The 22,224-nt window shown below is 31.3% G+C and overlaps 4 protein-coding genes across 7 annotated transcripts; 1 reads left to right on the top strand and 3 right to left on the bottom strand.

Moving 5' to 3' along the window:
- Positions 1-560: 560 nt before the first annotated feature.
- On the bottom strand, positions 561-5,601 carry LOC108858018 (two-component response regulator-like PRR37). 4 transcript variants are annotated; one of them, XM_057010405.1, is made up of 4 exons: positions 5,251-5,601; positions 5,033-5,167; positions 936-1,100; positions 561-844 (listed from the first exon to the last, which is right to left on the bottom strand). In XM_057010405.1, exons 1-4 carry the CDS (start codon positions 5,572-5,574, stop codon positions 731-733), a joined length of 738 nt encoding a protein of 245 aa, XP_056866385.1. In that variant the 5' UTR covers positions 5,575-5,601; the 3' UTR covers positions 561-730. The 4 variants fall into 4 exon arrangements, with proteins under 4 accessions (XP_056866385.1, XP_056866386.1, XP_056866387.1 ...); XM_057010406.1 differs by having other exon boundaries at positions 561-841; XM_057010407.1 differs by having other exon boundaries at positions 5,033-5,164.
- A 7,671-nt stretch (positions 5,602-13,272) lies between these two features.
- LOC108858017 (uncharacterized) lies at positions 13,273-13,844 on the bottom strand. The gene has a single exon (XM_018632014.2). The coding sequence runs from the start codon at positions 13,842-13,844 to the stop codon at positions 13,311-13,313; it is 534 nt and encodes a 177-aa protein (XP_018487516.1). The 3' UTR covers positions 13,273-13,310.
- Positions 13,845-16,005: 2,161 nt separating this feature from the next.
- On the top strand, positions 16,006-16,813 carry LOC108859333 (uncharacterized). The gene has a single exon (XM_018633224.2). The coding sequence runs from the start codon at positions 16,062-16,064 to the stop codon at positions 16,677-16,679; it is 618 nt and encodes a 205-aa protein (XP_018488726.1). The 5' UTR covers positions 16,006-16,061; the 3' UTR covers positions 16,680-16,813.
- A 157-nt stretch (positions 16,814-16,970) lies between these two features.
- LOC108857758 (nucleolar protein 56) lies at positions 16,971-19,531 on the bottom strand. The gene is made up of 8 exons (XM_018631771.2): positions 19,224-19,531; positions 18,667-18,881; positions 18,438-18,595; positions 18,175-18,362; positions 17,833-18,085; positions 17,603-17,751; positions 17,374-17,508; positions 16,971-17,293 (listed from the first exon to the last, which is right to left on the bottom strand). The coding sequence occupies exons 1-8, from the start codon at positions 19,426-19,428 to the stop codon at positions 17,094-17,096; spliced, it is 1,503 nt and encodes a 500-aa protein (XP_018487273.1). The 5' UTR covers positions 19,429-19,531; the 3' UTR covers positions 16,971-17,093.
- Between the last annotated feature and the right edge of the window lie 2,693 nt (positions 19,532-22,224).

The raw sequence follows: 22,224 nt of genomic DNA, 5'->3' as shown, positions 1-22,224 counted from the left end.
TTTGTTTCGTGAATCCACTAGTTAATTAATCTTTTATCGATGTGGAAGTCCTCTTGGTCATGGTCTAGTGGTTTGACTAAAGATTCATTAATACTTCTACACTATGAGGTCTGGATTTCAAGTCCCAATAAAGACGGAATTATGCGAATTAAGGGAGAAAAAGTTTACAAGAGGTTCTAGAGCATGGCTCAAGGAGTACCGTCAGGCATGGATACGATAGGGTGGTTCAGGTGAGGTGATGCAGTCAGTGACGGGTAGAATTGTCGGCTGTAAAATCGTCTGTAACGTTCTCATAGTTTGTAATAGCATAATTATCCAGAGTTAAAAAAAAAATTAATCTTTTATCGACTCACAAATTTATTCGAATCGTAAAAGGTGTTGCTTGCCATAAACAATCTCAACAATCTTTTTAACTCCCCAAAAGAATCATCTTTTCTTAGATTTACTGCAAAAGCTAATAGTTTTTTTTTTCTTTTTAAAAAGACAATAAATTAAGAAACAGGAATAACTTGCTCTTGTACTGAGATCGTTATTGGCTGAAATTATTCACACGGATGATCAAGTGAAGTTCTTTTATTTGTCTACAAGGAAGTCTTCATGTTCATTAACCCCATGAATAATTAAGTACATTATGATATAATAGATATCTATCATAAAATAACTAAGCTGCTAATATTAAACTAAACTAATCGATCAAATTTCATAGCTAGCGAATGAGAAAGTAGCATGATCAGAAGCTCCATGTGCTTGGATGATGATCATCTCCAGGAGCGTCCAATTCACAAGGAAAAGAAATCAGATTAGACATTGCTTCGTGAAGCCACCCATCGTCGTTTTCCATCTGCTTAACATTTTGATCCAATATTGTCACTACGTTTACAATTGATTATGTAAATAGTATATACCTCTGGAATAATAACATGAATTTATAATACCTGCATTAGATAGTCGTCTGATCCAGAAAACATATCTTCTTCTTTTTCAGAATTGTTGTTGTGAGTCTTAGACATGTGAGATTGTTGTTCACATGTGTCATTGTTTCTAGCAAATCGCCCTCGAACACGAACACGCCGGTCAGCTAGGGTTTTACGACATACATACTGCATATATATATATATCTATATTATTAAAGTTGAAGTACATTTTGGAGATGTTTGGAAACAAGTATAGTATTCTAAATGAAAGTTGTTTGGAAACATGAATAGTAGTATTAAATTAATTGTATTTCCATATTTCATTAGTTTAATAATTTTATTAATTATATTACCTTAACGTTAATACACATCATTAATTATATTACCATAATAATAATAGTGAATATTTTTATTTATTAGTTAATCAATATAGATTTTGTGCCAATTATAAAATAAAAAATGTAAATAACTAAGTTTTATATATGGTTAAATGTTCGATTTAGTAAAAAAAATTATTTTAGTTTCAACGGTGGAAAATAACGTAATCAAAAACATTATTCAAAGTCATGTTTTTATGAATAAAATAATAACTTAAATAAAAAAATAAAAATGTGTTACATTTATTGTCACTTAACTTTTTATTTAATATAATTATTTTACTAAATAAACAGTCTTTTATCAGTTTATAAAATCAGTTAGACATGAACATCTATACTATTAAAGCATAATACTTCTTATGAATATGGTCCTGACTTTTCCAATTAATTACAAATATTGTATGTACCTTTTCGCCGGCAGTATTTGCAACCAATAAAAAGTCATTATTTTGCAATTACATTAAAGAGTATTTAATAATTCAGTTCTTACCATTTTTAAAAATTTTGTTTCTTACATATTTACGCCATATCTTTCCAAAAATATTTCACATTATTAATTATTTGAAAGCATTTATTAAATGAAACCTCAAAATAAAATCAAGTTGAAATAACAAATGATTAAATCAACAAAATCATAATACGGGTCTAGATTATCCCAACTTCTTAAAAAATAGTTAAATTTAAAATAAAAACTAAAACACATAAACTAAATTTAATAAAATTATAGAAAAATATTTTGAAACGCACAAATAATTTTTTCAATACAGAGAGTGTTGAATATATAAAATATTTTATTTAAATTAAAAAAAAATCAGTGTAAAATAAAAATAAGTTTAACTTCGGGTTCAATAAATAAAATTATTTTAGTTTCAACCGGTGGAAAAACGTAATCAAAAACATTATTCAAAGCCATGTTTTTATGAATAAAATAATACTTAAATAAAAATAGAAATGTGTTACATTTATTGTCACTTAATTTTTTCATTTAATATAAACTAAATAAACAGTTTTTTTATCAATTTATAAAATCAGTTAGACATGAACATCTATACTATTAAGGCATAATACTTCTTATGAATATGGTCCTAACTTTTCTAATTAATTACAAATATTGTATGTACCTTTTTGCCGTCAGTATTTGCAACCAATAAAAAGTCATTATTTTGCAATTACATTAAATAATATTTAATAATTCAGTTCTTACCATTTTTAAAAATTTTGTTTCTTAAATATTTACGCCATATCTTTCTAGAAAATCTTTCAAGTTATTAATTATATGAAAGCATTTATTAAATGGAACCTAAAAATAAAATCAAGTTGCAATAACAAATGATTAAATCAACAAAATCATAATACGGATCTGAATTATCTCAACTTCTTAAAAAATAATTTCATTTGAAAAAAAAAACTAAATCACATAAACTAAATTTAATAAAATTATAGAAAATTTATTGAAACGCACAAATAAAATTTTCAATACAGAGAGGGTTGAAGATATAAAATATTTTATTTAAATTAAAAATAAGTGTAAAATAAGTTGAACTTCGGGTTCAATAAATAAAATCATATTACGGATTAGAATTATCTAGAGTCTTCAAAAATTTAGTCATATTTAAAATAACAAAAATAAGTCATAAAAATTTAAAATATATAATTTATCAAAAATCATAATTTTTATTACATAAATAATTTTCCAACAAAAATATACCCGCCCTTTTTAAGGGCGGGTCAAAATCTAGTCTATATTATTAAAGTTGAAGTACATTTTGGAGATGTTTGGAAACAAGTATAGTATTCTAAATGAAAGTTGTTTGGAAACATGAATAGTAGTATTAAATTAATTGTATTTCCATATTTCATTAGTTTAATAATTTTATTAATTATATTACCTTAACGTTAATACACATCATTAATTATATTACCATAATAATAATAGTGAATATTTTTATTTATTAGTTAATCAATATAGATTTTGTGCCAATTATAAAATAAAAAATGTAAATAACTAAGTTTTATATATGGTTAAATGTTCGATTTAGTAAAAAAAATTATTTTAGTTTCAACGGTGGAAAATAACGTAATCAAAAACATTATTCAAAGTCATGTTTTTATGAATAAAATAATAACTTAAATAAAAAAATAAAAATGTGTTACATTTATTGTCACTTAACTTTTTATTTAATATAATTATTTTACTAAATAAACAGTCTTTTATCAGTTTATAAAATCAGTTAGACATGAACATCTATACTATTAAAGCATAATACTTCTTATGAATATGGTCCTGACTTTTCCAATTAATTACAAATATTGTATGTACCTTTTCGCCGGCAGTATTTGCAACCAATAAAAAGTCATTATTTTGCAATTACATTAAAGAGTATTTAATAATTCAGTTCTTACCATTTTTAAAAATTTTGTTTCTTACATATTTACGCCATATCTTTCCAAAAATATTTCACATTATTAATTATTTGAAAGCATTTATTAAATGAAACCTCAAAATAAAATCAAGTTGAAATAACAAATGATTAAATCAACAAAATCATAATACGGGTCTAGATTATCCCAACTTCTTAAAAAATAGTTAAATTTAAAATAAAAACTAAAACACATAAACTAAATTTAATAAAATTATAGAAAATATTTTGAAACGCACAAATAATTTTTTCAATACAGAGAGTGTTGAATATATAAAATATTTTATTTAAATTAAAAAAAAATCAGTGTAAAATAAAAAATAAGTTTAACTTCGGGTTCAATAAATAAAATTATTTTAGTTTCAACCGGTGGAAAAACGTAATCAAAAACATTATTCAAAGCCATGTTTTTATGAATAAAATAATACTTAAATAAAAATAGAAATGTGTTACATTTATTGTCACTTAATTTTTTCATTTAATATAAACTAAATAAACAGTTTTTTTATCAATTTATAAAATCAGTTAGACATGAACATCTATACTATTAAGGCATAATACTTCTTATGAATATGGTCCTAACTTTTCTAATTAATTACAAATATTGTATGTACCTTTTTGCCGTCAGTATTTGCAACCAATAAAAAGTCATTATTTTGCAATTACATTAAATAATATTTAATAATTCAGTTCTTACCATTTTTAAAAATTTTGTTTCTTAAATATTTACGCCATATCTTTCTAGAAAATCTTTCAAGTTATTAATTATATGAAAGCATTTATTAAATGGAACCTAAAAATAAAATCAAGTTGCAATAACAAATGATTAAATCAACAAAATCATAATACGGATCTGAATTATCTCAACTTCTTAAAAAATAATTTCATTGAAAAAAAAACTAAATCACATAAACTAAATTTAATAAAATTATAGAAAATTTATTGAAACGCACAAATAAAATTTTCAATACAGAGAGGGTTGAAGATATAAAATATTTTATTTAAATTAAAAAATAAGTGTAAAATAAGTTGAACTTCGGGTTCAATAAATAAAATCATATTACGGATTAGAATTATCTAGAGTCTTCAAAAATTTAGTCATATTTAAAATAACAAAAATAAGTCATAAAAATTTAAAATATATAATTTATCAAAAATCATAATTTTTATTACATAAATAATTTTTCCAACAAAAATATACCCGCCCTTTTTAAGGGCGGGTCAAAATCTAGTTGTATTTTTAAATCTCTAGTTCTTTCATAATTCATGAACATTAAAAAAAGAAATATAAATTTACTAAAGAAGGAGTGTACATACATACCTTGATGGTCTTATTGAAGTTTCGTTGGTTCTTCTTTTTCAAGTACCTCATGATTCTGTCTTTACGTTCTTCGACTGTATAGCGTCCCACCTTTGTGTTCGACTCAGCTTGTATCCCTCCTTCACAATTTCCCTGCTTCATACAAATAATTTATTTGATTTCGTTTCTGATAAGTAATAATATCCATCTAAGATAATATTTGAACGTGCATATATTACCCAAGATTGCTCTCCAAAGGGCTTGATCTCCGGTGAAAAGCCGTAGTATTCTTGATTACCACCATGAAGATATTGTGTGGCATTGTTCACACCCATTTTCTGGTAATAATAGTTGTACTCTGGCATAGGAACGTCAGAAGTCCCAAAAACTTGGGGCAAAAATGTGGGCGCTGGGTTAGAAGATGTGTTGAAGGAGCTGTAATCGTTGTCGAAGTAATTGGACAGAGCTGAGACGTCAGGATATGAAGAAGAGCCCTGAAACTGGGAAGAAGTCTCGCCGGAAAATGTGAAGTCGGTGTAGAACTGAGGAAGAGATGATGCCATGAGAGAAACAAGTTCTTATAAGTCTGGGGTTGCTTTGAGGAAATGTGAGTGTATGCAAGTGTGTATATATAGAAGATGAGTTTGTGTGGGATGTTACAAGTTGTTCTTTTGTTGGGTTCGGGCAGGCTGACCGAACACACCAGACTTCAGTTTTTTTTTTGTCAACACCAGACTTGTAGTTAATTAGTGAGACTCTGCTCTGTTTATAACTTCTTACACTCTCTTTTCATGCTGTCAAAGCCTCTTTCTGTTCTTTCATTTTCTTACCTTGCTCATCTTTGATTATTGTCAGCTCATTCTTCCTTTTAGTTATGTTCTAACTGTTTCTATTTTCATCTATTTCACTTTTCTTTCTAAATTCTGCCTATCTTTTGTTTGGTTAAGCTATATATCTCCCTTTTATATATAATCCGTTACTTAATAGTAAACAAATTCTTTTATGAAATTCAACATATCATAAACGACAAATGTTTTTTTTTAAATGTATAGGTTGTGTTATTGTTTCACATGAATTTATCAATTGAGATGTACACTCTTTTAATATAAACTAGATCGTGACCCGCTCGACCGAGCAGGTGTTAATTTTTTTTATCTTTATTCGTACTAAATGTTATACATGATTGCTATGTGTATTAATTTTAAATTTTGAGAAATAAAAATGTGTTTAAATGTGTTTAAATAAACAATGTGTACTAATGTGATTCCTTTGGCACGCTGCTGCAATCTTTACATCATATAAAACAGAAAAAAACAGATTTATAAACCAATAGAATAGAAAAAAACTTATAAAAAGCTGAAACAAATGCAAGTACAGATTCATCTGAGAGGATGCACTCAAATGTGTCGTCTCCAAAACCGGTGTTTTGTTTCCAACAATGAAGAACTTTAACTCGAATTTTCCAATTGTTTCTTAAAGGTTTCACATCATCTATCATAACTAAAGTGCTAGGTTTCGACATTGTGTTTATTTGGGAGTTTTTGTGAATGTCGTATGGTGAATAAGAAGTCGAGTATTTATAGATAAATTTTTGTGAGGTGAAAAAGAATATTTCACATTCAATTAAATCAACCATAATAAATAAAAATATCACAATTTGATCGACTCCTAGATTTTCGTTTGGATAAAATATACTTGGAGAAGGGGATTTTCCATAACTGATTATTTAAACAACTTGGAGAAGAGTTTTTCTATAAAAGAATATTGACTGTATTTTTAAAGGAAAGGAATATCCGATAATCAATTACATTAACCATAGTAAATACTAAGAACATCGATTTTATTGTTTCCTAGATTTTAGGTTTGATAGAATAAACTTGCAGAAGAATATTTTCTATAACTGATTTTTAAAACTTGCGATATTATTAAATCTGATATTGTTGGCATGTTAAATCAACTTGGAAAAATGGTTTTGCTATAAAAGATTATTTAGTGTGTATTTTAGAATTGAGAGATTCAATTTTTTAAAGGAACAATATGGACCAATCTTAAGATGAATTATATATAATTGCAATATGGACAAACATATGAATTATATATAATTGCAATGTGGACCAATCTTAAGAAGCTGGATGAGTGTGAGCATGATGGTTTTATTACAAATACTATGTCTAATTTGTATATGATCATGGCAGGGATTATGGTTGCACATTTGAGTTGATCTGATATATTAGTATCTAATTTCTATGTATGTGATGATTCAATGTATCTTAGTATTTTTACTATATATATATATATATATTATATATAATTTCAATATGGACAAACAGATGAATGGTACGTATTTCATAGGAATGGTATCTATATATTATATCTATATATTATATATAATTGCAATATGGACAAACATGTGAATTATGTATAATTGCAATATAATTGTAAGATTTAGTTTCAGAGCAATGGTACGTATTATATTCTTAGGCCTCGATTGGTACAGCAGATGAAGAAGCAGTAGCAGAATGCTGTAGAAGCAGTATACTGAAGAAGCTGTATGCTTTCACTAAAATTTTTAATAAAGTGATTGGTAGAGCAATAACATTATACAATTTTAAAATTATCATAAAAGTTAGTATATAATATATTTATTTTAAAATAATATATATTAAATTATAATATATATTAATAATATATTTGTTATTAAAAATAATGAATCTTATTTAATTTTATAAATTAAATTAATTTTTAAATGTGAAATAGTGTTATTTAAAAAATAAAAAAACTATTTAAAAATAAAATTTATTTTTGGAAAAAATAATTTTGATAATATTAAATAAAATAAATAAATTTTAAAAATTAATTTATATAAAAATTATCATTATTTATTTATTGGTTGAGAAATAAATGATCCATATATAATATTATCATACAAATAATCTATGACATATAATTTATTTATTTATAAATATAAATGTGTTTATTTTATATTATATAAATATATATTATTTTATGTATTTTATTAAAAATAATGAATGATATGTGTAATTATATAAATTTTTGTTGTATTTTAAATGTGAAATATTGTTATTTAAAAAAATAAAATAATTAATCACAAATTTTAGTTTTTTTAAATATAAATTTATTTTTGATTATAAGCATATTTTTATATTATTAAACACACATAATTTAATTACATATAATTATTTTTGAATATATATAAATTCAAAATGCAAATGCTCTTTCAAAAGCTTCATATGAGAGCATTGAGTAAAGAGCATTTGGAGAGCATTAGCATCTTGTAAATGCTTTTCTAACTGCTTTTGTGATCAATGTTGATTGGATAATAAGGAGCATAATGCTAATGCTAATGCTCTGCCAATCAAACCCTAATATATAAATCGATATGTAGTAATGGTAAGTATTAAATCCATATGTAATAATATATGGAAACCGTATATGGTATGTATTATAAATAAGAGATGATGTTTAATTTAAATATAAGAGGTCTACCTTTAAAATTTACCTAGAAGAAGTTGTAATGTTTCTGTTTTAATAAGATAGACTAGATCTTAACCCGCCCGACTGGGCGGGTGTTTACTTTAACTTGTAAAAAATATTATCGACTTATACCAAATTGAAAATTATTAGATTTTATAAAGTATGGTCCATGTTCTTTACTATCATATGATTGATATTGTATTTAATGTACTTGTAACACGAAAAAATACTTATGTTAGTATATATAATTTTGTATTTTTATTTTTATATTGTAACCATATAATTTTAAATTAATAATGATATATCTATCGTATTAATGGACAATGAATCTTATTTGAGAGAAATATATTTTTACTTTTGTATTATACAAAAACTATAAATACCAATAATTATAATAAACAATCAATAATTACAATGACCCAATAAATAATCTACTTATCAAAAAGGATTATAATAGCAAATTAAATAATGTGGCACAATTCTTTAGTAATAATTTAAAAAAAAAAACATAAGCTCAATCCAAGATAGATGTTATGTTTGTATCCAAACAACATTTTAATTTTTTTTAACTGCAATTCATATTGCCAAACAAAACTAAAAGGTACTTCTACTTTAATAAGATAGATTTTTCAGATGCTTATTCGGTTCGCAGGTGTAACAAAGATTGGTAATGGTGCAACTATAAGAACATGATTAAAGCTAAAATCTTATTTGGGATTCTTAATTATTATTATTTTTTTTGTCTGATTAAAATTAAAAATAAAAGTGAATCAATCACAGGCCACCACGTATTAGTGGGCCGTGAACAGTGCAAAGAACCCACTTGGATCGGTTGTTAATTGGCCACTTTGTTACCGGTTTTAAGCATTTTTGTAGGATCCATGAACTAAGAACCCCACTTATGCACTGCGTTAAAGATGGCCTAAAAGTCTATAATGTCATCTGGATTATAAACTAATGATACAGTAAATAAAAATGTAGAATTATGAAACGTTTGATAATGGAGCACAGCCGACTACTAGTTATCTAATTCAAGCCACACCATTTGTCCGCAGCTGCCAATATTCTTGTCTCATCATTTTTCATAAAACAGAAAAAAAGAATTAAAAAACTGAGAGAATATATGTTTTCGTGTAATTGCAAATGGCCGTACAAAAACACACGCTATGAAAACTACGTAAAGGGAAACCCTACCGTAGCCCCAGAATCTTAGCACATGTTCTTCTAATATTTTGCACCATTTAAATTATTAATTACTTTGGTTACAGAATTATAATGTTATTGCATAAAAACTATGCATGCTCTTATTTCAGTTGATAGACTTGGCTACAGGGGCAGATCCAAGATAAGTTTTAGTGTGTGGCACAAAACTATTTTCTTATAACTCAAAAGTTAATGTAGATGTAGCTGACTAGATTTAACACTGGTGGTTATCAATGAAAATAAGATAAAACATGATGCGGCACATGTCACACCTCCCATGCCTTGGGTCCGCTCCTTGCTTGGTTACATAATTCTAGTGCTATTGCATACATGGCCGGCTTAATAACTTTATGAACTCTAGAGTAATTTTTCTGGATCCTCAGAACTAGTATTAATTTATGTTTCTTTAATGTGTTTTCATTTAAAATATCATAAATAAAATTTTAAATAAAATGATAAAATCAAAAACATATTCATAGAAAACATCTTTGGGTCCTCATTATTATACTTTTATATAAAGCTACATATATTTTAAAACTTTGAACCCTTAGAGCATCTTTATCCCTGGTTGTTAGTGGGTTGCTTAAGCTAATATTGGATTAAAAGAAAATAAAAAACCCAAATTAATTTAAGCTTCGTTGCTTAATTAAGCCCACTCAAGCAACTTCTGTTTTGGACACATGTTGAAACGAGAGAAGAGAGAGGAGAGAGGGGTCGACGATTTCGTCTCATCTCTCGGTTCTTTCTCTCTCTCTGTCTCTTTCGAAACCTCTCGGTGACCGAAGGCGATTTTATGTCTCTCTGTGGCTCCTCGACGACGACGGCGATGGAGGGCTCTCCTTGGCTCGTCGATGGCATGAACGCTGATTCTCTCCCTCTCTGTGGGTCTCGTCGACGGCGACGACCACTATCTCTATGTGGCTCTCCGCAAATCTAAAGGTAAAGTTGATATTGTGTAACAAATATCATGCATGTCTTAGATTAGGGTTATTCTCGTTCTGATTGAAGTTTTGTGTGTTTGTCGGTTCAATTCCGTCTCACAACGGCGACGGAGGAGCTCTTTGTTGGTGGGTCTCCTCGTATCGATCAGGTAAAGTTTTATATTTTATTTGTTTTTCCTCTTTTATACTTGTTTAGAATTTTTGTATTTGTTTCCTCTTTGATACTTGTTTTGAATTTCTTTTGAACAATTGGGATTTATTCTTGTGTTTCATGTTATAAATTTTGATTTGTTTGCTTTCTGTTGATTCTTTTCCTTTTGTTTTTGTCTTTCTGTGGTGAGATGGAGTGATCAAATCGCGGTCGTCATGTTCTGTGGAAAGAGACGAGGGACGTGAGGAAGGTTCAACGAAAAATAAGAGACTAACAATGGAGGAGCAAAATAATAAAATTGCTTACCCAAGTCTCTTGTCATAATTTATTTCTTAAATACTACTAAAATATTACTTAGCAACCCATAATGAGTTGCAAGGATAAAGATGCTCTTAACTATTAAAAATAGGATGATTATGGAATGGATCCAGGCGGTCACACCGTTTGTCCCAGTTAAGCAGCTCCTGATTGCATAACAACCAGGCATGCTCATATTTTCTTGATTATGCAAGTTTTGATATCTAAACACCAGTGGAAAATATCGCACCGTTTGTCCCCAGGTAAGCCGCTCTTGATTGCACAAAAAACCAGGCATGCTTCTGTTTTCTTGATTATGCAAGTTTTAATATCTAAACTCCAGTGGAAAATATTTTATTTTACTATTCTCAAAAGCCCAAAATGATTACCATATTATAATCCTCAAAGCCCTTAATCAACCTTCCTACTACCACGAGTTGTCTTTTAAAGATATAAGAACAACAAATTGAGATCATGCCAAAAATCAAATTAGGCTAGTGGAGAGATACATATGAGATCAAAAGCATAGTTATCATATACGGAGGGCCGCCTCCAGACATGTTCACTGAGATGGGAGATTCGAAGAAAGCTGATGGATGGGTCATGACATGACTGAATATGCATTCAAAGATTAAAGTTAGACAGATTTTTCTGTCCTTTATCTTGTTTTCTGTGAAGTTGTACGACTTCACAATATTAGATTCTCTTTACATGATCTTCTTAATTTCAAACTCGTCCTTTGGAGTAGACAATGAAATATTTTACGAGAAAAAAGAAGATCTTCCCAATATTTCAAACTACAATATATATAAGATGTCAGTTTTTTTACGGCATATAAGATGTCAGTTATACGTCATCTAATGTAATAAAATCAACGGAAGAATTAGGATATTAACGAGTTAACAATTTGTTTTAGCATTCATAGAGGAATAAGATAAGATATACTTGAAAAGTATCAACTATCCTCCGATCATATTTGTTGATTCCATTATGCCCTAAAAACTCAGCAATCTTAAGGAATCGTTAATTACCAATATCTGAAATTCTGCGTCGTCGCGTTTTTTCGTCAAAGTACCTATACATTTTTTATTAAATTGTATATATTTTGTGTGTGTGCGTGTGTGTTTTGTGTGTTTGTGTTGGCTATTCGTTCAAAGTTCAAACTCAAAAAGTTGTTCTCGGAAATCTTGCTTTCATGTGTTCTGTTAAGATAAAGCGAAACTGATGATATCATAGTTCGATCTTTGTTTACAATCTGAAAAGATTCTTAACTTCAACTATCGTACACCAATGTGTTCCAAAAAGAAAGCATTCATTTTCCCTCCAAAATAAGGCTGATATATAGAGTAAATCTTGAAATGTATAGTAAAACAGTCAAAGGGTCAGATTATTTATACATATGCATTGTTGTCAAAACATAGTAAAGAAGCTTAAACTGAAATTGTGCAAGTTGTGTTTGGCTATTGGTGTTGCCTGTTGGTGCATGTTGCTTGAGAGGGGAATCTCAGATATGTACCTGTTCCCTTGAAGAACAAAAAAAGAAGCATAAATTTTTTGGGTTTCATTTTACATAAAATTCAATCTACTTTTGAAGAGAATTCTTGTCAGAGATGCATTTTCTATTGTCTATGCTGCCAGAATTTTTTTTCTTTAAAAGAAAAAAAAAAGCAAAAGAAAGCTGGTAGTCTGGTTGCTAAATCTTGTGTTAAAAGATATGTCCTGATTTTATTCTACATATTACCGGGTTCGAGTTGCCACTCAAACATTATCTTTCTCTATTCATAGAATATAGATTACCAAGTTTCTGTTCATTTCACATAGTATCTAAAAAAAGGTTAAGCCAAAAACTGAGAGATCAATGAAGAAGAGGGAATATATTTGTTATTTAGCTTTTCGAACTGAAATGTTATAGCAGCTTTGAGTTTGAATCAGGATCATTAGTGGCATGATCTTGAACCATTTCAATAACAATCCATAGTATGTGATATGATCAATTCACAAGAGTTCAGAGATATTTGGCAAGGATTAAGATCATAGATTGATATGAACAGAGATGTTCTAAGTGAAAAATAAGTTTCTCACTATTTTGCATTCAATCTTGAAATGTTTAAAAGAAATAAGCAAACTTGGATTCAAACTTCAGTTAGACATTGATGATGCGGATAAGATAAGACGATGACCTTTTTGAAAAAAAAACTAGTTAATAAAGTATCTAGAAGCGATCAATGATCCTGAGCAGAGTTTGAGTCAACGCCAAGTAAACCTCTGTATGGTAACGGAAACTCGAGGGCAAATTAAATTTAAGTGTCACGAGACTGGCACGGCACGAGACCGGAGGAGCCTCCACCGTCATGCTAACGTCATACGCAGCCTTGTCGTATTCTCCGGCTATCAAGTGAGCGTCGACCTTTCCCACGCCACGCTTTGCCGTCGCGTAACCCAAACCACACTGTTTCAACGCGGCTGCAGCCTTGGGACTCCCGCGGTGCTTCGAGGCCAAAGTGGAAGTGTTGTTAGTGAGGGTGATGAGGTGAGACTCGACGCATTTGAGGATGATGCGAGCCAGTTCGACTCGGTCGGCTTTTGGAGCAGTTGGGTCTGAGCTCAGACAGCGAAGACACAAGGTGGGGTTGTCGGAGTTGTGGCATTGTTGCATCATCAGCTCTTCGTTAGCTCTGGAGGTTACCAATAAATTAACAAGTGTGGTGAGGAGAAGAAGCCCTGCTATAATAGAAGAAGACTCCATCTTTAGTTTCTTGATATATTGCTACTCTTTTTCACTCTTTGATAAATGTTAACTAACGTTGTCTATGGTCTTAAGTCCTTAAGTACTATCATAAATTTGTAACGTTCGTAAGTAAAAGTATATATTTTCTATAATCCCATTGGGTGCATTATGTTTGTTGGTGACATTTGTTGAAAGCGTTACGAGATTGGTAATAGTGTAAGCACAACAAAATGCGAGTGGTGTGTTGTGTTCTTTTCAAAATGGTTAAAGCTGCAACTGAAATGCTAATTGTGGAATAAAATCATTTGGAATTCATCATTTCATGAATTTCATAAAATATTTGACAGTTACAAGAATTTTTTAATTAGAACAATTCTACTTATTCCATTTTTGAAATAAAACAAAAAAAATAAATCTTTTAAAAATATATATTCCTTCTATTTATGGTTATAAACCTACATAAGTGAATGGGATGTGTGGAATTCACCATACCATTAACAATTTCAATTTTTATTTCATTTTATTTATCATTCTATTGTTCTCTTTTTTATTCGGTATTTTCTTACAAGAATAACTATTGTCACTAAAAAGAAAGAAAAAAAATTCTCGTCTGCTCATGTGCCATTTATAGGGAAATTTGGATGCATATACATAGTAGGATTTAAATGAAGTCACTAACCATAGTATTCATTAGGCTATGATATTTGTGTATTAATTTCTATATTATCCTTTTTTACTTTCTCCCCTTTCTTTCAATTAACTTTATAAATATAAAAAATATTTATTTGAATTTCTTAGGTATCTATAAAAAACATAGATTTTTTTCTGTTTATGAAATGTTTTGAATTTTATAATACCAACATATATTTATAAATTGTGTATGTATAGTTATAACTTATAAGAAATGTTTGTCTATTCTATTTACGAGATATAGAATAGCTTTGAAATTATGCAATCTGTATGTGCTGTATATTTCCATCTGTTTACTTTTCCAATCTCCATCTCTATACCTCTCCATCTTTCATTCTCCATCTCTATCCCTCTCCAATCTCCATCTCTATCCATGTTCCATCTCTATTCCTTTCCAATCTCCATCTCTATCCATCTCCCATCTCTATCCCTCTCCATCTTTCATTCTTTATATTTTCTCAATCTCCATCTCTATCCCTCTCCATTTTTCATATTTTTCACGAAAATATGAAAAAACTGTTTTTTCATATTTTCGTGAAAATCAACAAAATATGATTTAAAAAGATTTTAAAATATTTTTTGATGATTTTGTATAGAACTTAAATATTTTCCCGTGGGTTCACTGATCCATAGGGGGTTGTTAGGGTTTAGTTTTGATGATAAGGGAGGACTTAATTTAGGATTTTAGGTTTTGATCAAAAATAGAATTGTAGAAAAGGACCATAGGAGATCAAGTAAGCTCGTAGGAGATTGACTTACCATAAATAGGGGCATAGAAGAAGTTGGCTCATCCCTCCTTCCCTCCCTTCCCCCTCTCTCTTTCCCTCCTTTCCCCCACCCTCCCTCTCTCTCCCCGCCCTCCCTCTCTCTCTCTTCCACATACTAATATACTATACTATAATGACCATCACATATAGAATAACAAATTATTTAATTTGTTCTATATCAATCAAATAGATTTTTTCATATGTTATATCATACTAAACTATCTGTATTATGAACAAATATGCTCTTTTATATTAAACATTATGTTATATTCCATTGAACACTACAAATAAATAATAGAAAGAAAATTAAATTATTTTCTATTGTTGCATTCTTATTTGAGACATCTATTCTATATCAACAACATAAATAGAATGGTATATGTTGTTGTGCATGGCTTACAAACGCATGACGCGCTACGAAGGATTACATTGTCTATTAGTGGGCTAAAAAGACACAACTCCCAAGCCATGGCTATATTCTTAATTGATTGGCTTCCTATGAATATACACCAAAATCACCCCCATTTATACGCTTAAAATAATAAAAGCGTTTATGGGCCGTATATGGGCTAACAATTTCATGGGCCAACGGAGCCGAGCCGTGTTTTGGCTGATGACCGTTAGAAACAAGGACAAATATGTAAACTCACATAAATGTAGCCGTTACCAAACAAAGAGCCACAAGTTTCGCCGCTTTTATTAAAGCCACAACTACAACGCTCCTCTCTCTCTATCTCTCTTATCTCTCTGCTTTCTCCATTCCATTGCTGCTTCTTACATGGCGTCAGACCATAGCACGAAGAACCCACCAATCATGGAGTCAAAAACGAGACACCCTCTCCACCAAATCGCCGACACGCCAACGCACAAGCTCCTCCTGAAACAGTGGCTGAAAGAAGAAGAGCTCATCCTCAGCCGCGTCTCGCACAAAGAGTCTCAGATCGATTCCGTGAGACGAGAGATCACTCAGCTCTACATCTTCTTCTTCCTCTTCCACTCCATCTCTCTCCTCCTCCTCTTCCACGCCTCTTCCACCTCCTCTTCTCCTTCATCCGCGTGCAAGAGATCGTGGATCCCATCTCTCTGCGCTCTCTTGTCTTCTCTCGGACTCATCTGGGCCGTGAGGTACAAGTCCGAAGTGGAGTCGCATCTCGAGAAGTTGCTGGAGAGGGAGAAAGAAGATGCGAAGCTGTTGCGTAAGTGCGTTGAGGAGTTGAAGAAGAAAGGGATCGAGTTTGATTTGCTAAAGGAAGTGGACGCGCTTCGCAGGGCGAAGAGCTTGAGGGTTGAGTCTAAGGTCGTGAGGAAATGGTCTGCGAGGGACTTTGTGACGCTCTTCTTCTTCTCTGTTTCGTGTTTGGTTCTTGCCATGATTAGACTCATTCTCTGTGACTAGATTGTGTTATGAATCTTTGCTCTCTTGCTTTTTTTTTTTGGTATACTTTACTGTTTAATTCAGCAGAATTCTCTTGTTTCTGCAATTTTTTTTGTACTTTTCAGGATAATAAAGAGTAAACATGTTTGTTCCTCTTTGTTCAGTCTACATAATATTAATATATCAGCTAGAATTATATGAATAATACAGCTTATTGAAACTACGGATTCATTTCAAGATATCCCACAAATTTTGGTAATTTATTGACCTAAAATATATTTTAAAAAAAAAGAACCTTCCTTCCTGACTTAGTACTAGAAAATCTGATATAGTTTCTAATTAAATCCAAGTTGTTAATAAAGTTTAAAAAATAAAGCTTGGCATGTGAGAAAAAAAACTCAAAAAACTAATACATTACAAGAAAATTGTCTTGGTCTATTCATCATCTTGTGACTTAGTTTTCTTCTTCTTTTTCTTGTTGCTGTGACCATTATCTTTAGTTAATTCCTCTTCTACTGCTTTGCTTTTCTTTTTCTTTTTCTTTGATTTCTCCCCTTCTTCTTCCCCATCCTTCTCCTCTGACTTTCTCTTCTTTTTCTTTTCTGAGGCCTCCCCTGCTGTGGCTTTTCCCTCGTCTAGAAAGAGAGAACACACCCAACCGTTTAACATCAAAACTTAAAAAAGATACAAGAGGTGTATAAAAGTGAGATGATACCTTTCGTCTCAAGACTTTCCAGCACTTCTCTCATTACATCCACATTCTTACGTGGGGCAACACCTTTATCATAAAACTCTAGTCGTTCCTCAACTTGTTCCCTAAGTTTCTCACCAAAAGCTGTAGTGCTGCTATCTGCATATGAGACGGACCACCATTGTTTTTTTAGTGAACAAACATATGATCTCACTATACCAAGTTAACTATTCAGAACATTCCAATATTTTACCAGCGAAACAATCGATCCGGGAAGCAACCGAACACTTGTTAGCGAGGTAACGAGCAATACGTCCCTTGTTTTTAGCAGCTGCACGCCCTATGAACGAAGAGTGGAATATAAGACCGTACTTGGGTGTGTTTCCACGTGTCTTCAGCGCCCTAGACATTAAACACAAACAATCAGTTATACTTAACTGCAAGTAAAGTTGCATAGCAAAAAACAAAAGCTTGAAACCGCACCTGAAGAGTGCTTTCTCAGCACCAAGAATCTGGAGAGTTGAAGATGGACACTTGGCGAGATTTGTGAGACTCCCCGCATGTGAAATCAGCCTCGCTGCAACCATCTCTCCTATCAAAGCCGCCAAATTTGGAGCAATGTCGCTCATTTTAGCAACGAGGTAATCGTAGAGCTTCTTTCTGTAATCAGAAAGGTCCATAACTTTCTGAGCAAAGATCTGGACATTGATCAGATCAAGTGGTGATATATCCTGGCCTGCAGAGAAGGCAAAACAAAAGAGGGATTAGATAAAAAAACAAGAAAAGCTCATGACTTTTAAAGACAATGCCTTTACAGATTATTACCCATAGATGCTTTCCCAGCTTCAACGACCTCTTTAGCCTTATCTTCATCTCCAAGGATTTCAGTAAGCATAGGGATGTGGTCTTCAGACAGCTTTGACTTGTCCTCAATAATCTTTGACACTCGGGCGTAAAGGTAGTTGTCGTTGACTATCTTGACTAGTTCAGGGAAGTGCCACGAGTACCATTCTCTGCAAAAACATAAAATATAAGCTACTCGTAAACAGACAAGACATAATCTGAAAATCAAAACAACAAAAACAAACCTGACTCTCATGGCAAAGGAATTGATATCTTTATCAAGCGTGTCGAGCATAAAAATGGCTTGAATAACCATGTTGTCCACACGGTTAACATTGAACTTCACCTTTGCTCTGCTGTAGCTGTGAGCTAGTCCAAGTTGCGCTTTTTCCAAATCACCAGGCTGCATCATTAAATAACATCATGAAGCGCAAACACTAGAGAGAGAGAGAGGTTAACTCAAAAAGGCCATACCTTTAGGTCCTTGATGAACCTATCAAAATGCTGACGCACACCTCTAAGAAGCTCAAGAACGAACTCATTGCTCTGGCAAGGAATCTTGGTGGCTTCGAAAATGCAAGAACCAATCTTTGGCTCGGACACTCCTAAGCTAAACTTGGGAGTCTTTCCTTCCTTCACTTTCGGAAGATTCAACTCCAGAAAGCTTCTCAGCTCATCACTCATATACCCTTCAAGTTTCAAAGCAAAAACCAAAACAGAGCATGCTTACTTAACTGTAGTAAAATGTGTAACTTTGTTTCAAGCATAACCAAAACAGAGCAAGCTTATTCTAATTGTAGTAAGAAGTGTAAACATTGGCAAAGTAAAAACAGAGCAGGTTTGTTCTAACTGTAGTAAAAAGTGTAAATATTGTTTGAAGCAAAGTAAAAACAGAGAAAGCTCATTCTACCTGTAGTAAAAAGTGTAATTATTGTTTCAAGCAAAGTAAAAACAGAGCAATCATTCTAACTGTAGTAAGAGTGGTGGAGGAAGATAAAAGAGGAGAGAGTTCTACTTTAACGGAGGGTTACCTTCAGAAACGGCGTTGATTTGGTTGAGAGCATCGAGAGCAGACTCAGATGGGTGGAAAGCAGTAAGCTGGACGACCCGGCCGAACCGATCTAGGTCTGAAACAGAGCTTCGAACAGCCTCCGTGTTCTGTCCGATCTCATCGAGGCCGTGCGCCTCGAACAGGCCGTACCCGGAAGATGATTCGTAGAGAAGATACATTGACATTGTGCAGATAAAGCTTAAACCCTAGCCGTCTCTGTTTAATTGAAAGCCAGGTGTTTATGTTTATGCAGCTTTGGTTTTGTATAAATAAAAAATTATAAACTAGGGTTTAAGGTTATTTTGCAAACAAGAGGATGACTTTTCCCTCGTTTTAATTCCAATGGCATGGCCCATTAAATCATCGTGTGACGCTTGAAATAAGTCAAGGCTTTTTCGAATTCTCTATATGAAGTCTTTTAAAGCCTACTAGATTTTGACCCGCGCTTTTGAAGCGCGGGATATTTTACGATGAAAAATTTCATTAATAATTTAACAAATATTTTGGTTATTTTTAAAGAGTGTGTATTTAAAATATTTTTGCATTTAAATCAGTATTTTTAAATTCAACCCGATTGTGATTATACCGGTTAATCCGGAGATCTGACAATTCAATTTATGTTTTTAAAATATTCATATTAAAAAATCACTAAAATCCGAGACTAACCGATTGAACTGATGGATGATTGATATGTAATCTAATTGAATTTAAATTGTAATAGTTTCATAATTTGTAATCTTATAATCGAAATTTTAAAGTTCACTATTTTGCAATTTATGAAATTATGACGTTTCTACAAAATTTTAAAGAGAAATGATAGATATAAAATAACTAAATTAATTATTGTATTATTTGGAAACATTAATAGTAGTATAAAAATATATTGTTTGGAAACATTGATAGTAGTATAAAAGAAATAAGTATATTGTTTGGAAACATGGATAGTAGTATAAAGAAAGGAATATTAGTGACTTAATGTATGTTTAACTATAAAATATAAATGTGTATTTAATTTAAAAACTTACAAAATAAATGTTAGGTCCAACAGAATGTTTCTGTTTTAATAAGATAGATTTGACTCTTGCTTCTAATTTTCTTCCTCGTCATTGCATGTGGACCGGACCAACTGGGGTTTTGAGATGTGCTAACTTTCTCACTTCCATATGTTCTAGTAACTGGGCTAGGCTCTTTACTTTGTTCAGTTAAAGTTGGGCTTTCATTTGAAAATCCCGGCCTGAAGACAGTTTTTAAAACGTTACATTCTTTTAGACAATCTCAATAGTAAACCAAAAAGAAATCAAAGAACAGAGACGACTGGGAAAAGTTTCCAGTTAGTAAGAGGGATCTTGAACTAATAGATTTTAGAAGCTAAAAAGGGTATCCTGAGCAATCGCAATAATCGAGTTCATTGATATTCCTGGTATAGTAGATGTTATCACACATACAATCATACTCAATTCGATGGAATTGGTACCCCTTCGTAACTCCAAAGACCCGGATTCGTTATATGGCGATTGGTCTATGGTCGATTCAGTAAAAAAAAAAGTAACTTCAAATTGATAGTCGTACCTCGTGAAAAGAAGACTTTTTTTTGTCGAATTAAGCATTCCCTTATCTTTCTAAACGAAAAGAAATTTGGTTTTTTATATTGAAGTAAACAAATATGTCATGGTTAGAGAAGTCTATACATCGCATATAAGCTTTAAGAATATTGTGGCATAACCATCGAAGTAATGCAGGACCTAAAAGATCAACATTATTGTGATAACTAGAACGCTTGGTTCTATCCATCTGCCCTTTGTCAACGCATTTTTTTAGGCAAAGACTCCGTTTTTTCCTCTGTAAATATTTCTCAGAACATGGAATGTGAATCAAACCCATGTTTGAATTGAAATTGAGATACTGATGCAAGCTCTTCTCTTCTGAATCGGATAGATTCATATCTGAAAGAGTTTGACAATACTTTCTTTCCAAATTAATCCAACTTTAATCAAAACACGAGCACACGACCGACCCATTATCAAGAATATGCTTAGTCATGGAAATGATGTAAAGGAGGGTGATGAGTCACTAAAACGTCATTTCGATTACCAAAAAGATTGAAGAAAAGGAAACATAAAGACAAAGGTGGAGCCAAGGGGCAAAAGAGTGAGGTCACTGTACCCTAGAAGCTACGGCCAATGTGGGCACCCTCCTCTTTGAAATGAATCAACTATATGTGGACCACAGTGTTGAAAAATACATTCCTATTTTTTTGTATTCCGTACTTCTTACTCTGTATTAGTAATACAGTATTACACGGAAAAGTAATAGCGAGTGTGTCGTGTGGCTGTCCTGCGTACGGCTGTACGCTTGCAGGTTGTCTCTTTAAAGTTTTGAGTCAAACATATTAATGTTCTCGATAATCATGTTCGTGGAAACTCTATTAGCCATTGCTCTTCCAGCAGATTTTTCAAGTTTTTTTTTTGTAGAAGATTTTTTCAAGTTTCTTGTTTCACCTAACCCATCAATTTATATTCAATGCTTAGAGGAATGAATAAAATGATCTGCTTTCAACAACTACTTCAAGAAGACTATTAATTACTATTCCATGCTAGAACTCTCTTTTTTTTTGGTCAAACCTAATGCTAGAATTCTCTATGTCGGTTAGAGCATCATTAATCCTAAAACTCACTAAAAGTTTTTAAAATTTTTTTGGGTGATTAAGAAAAAGTAAAAATAAAAAGCGCACCAATCGCGGACCGTCACGCGTTGGTGGAACATGAACAGTGCAAAAAACCTATCACAATCGATCCTTACACTTTTGTAACCGGTTTTTACAAAAAAAAATGGGCCCACCACCTTAAGAAACCCTGTTGTAACAGCCGATAATTGTGACCATCTTTATCAATGGGACAAAATTTGAGTCCCTCATATTATAAAATGAGTATTAGTACTGTTTAGGACTAATTGAAGGACAATTAGAAAAGTTTGGTTTATTG

This window comes from Raphanus sativus, chromosome 5 (assembly GCF_000801105.2).
Source record: "Raphanus sativus cultivar WK10039 chromosome 5, ASM80110v3, whole genome shotgun sequence".
NCBI lineage: Eukaryota > Viridiplantae > Streptophyta > Magnoliopsida > Brassicales > Brassicaceae > Raphanus > Raphanus sativus.
This window is presented reverse-complemented; position numbering and strand designations above follow the sequence as displayed.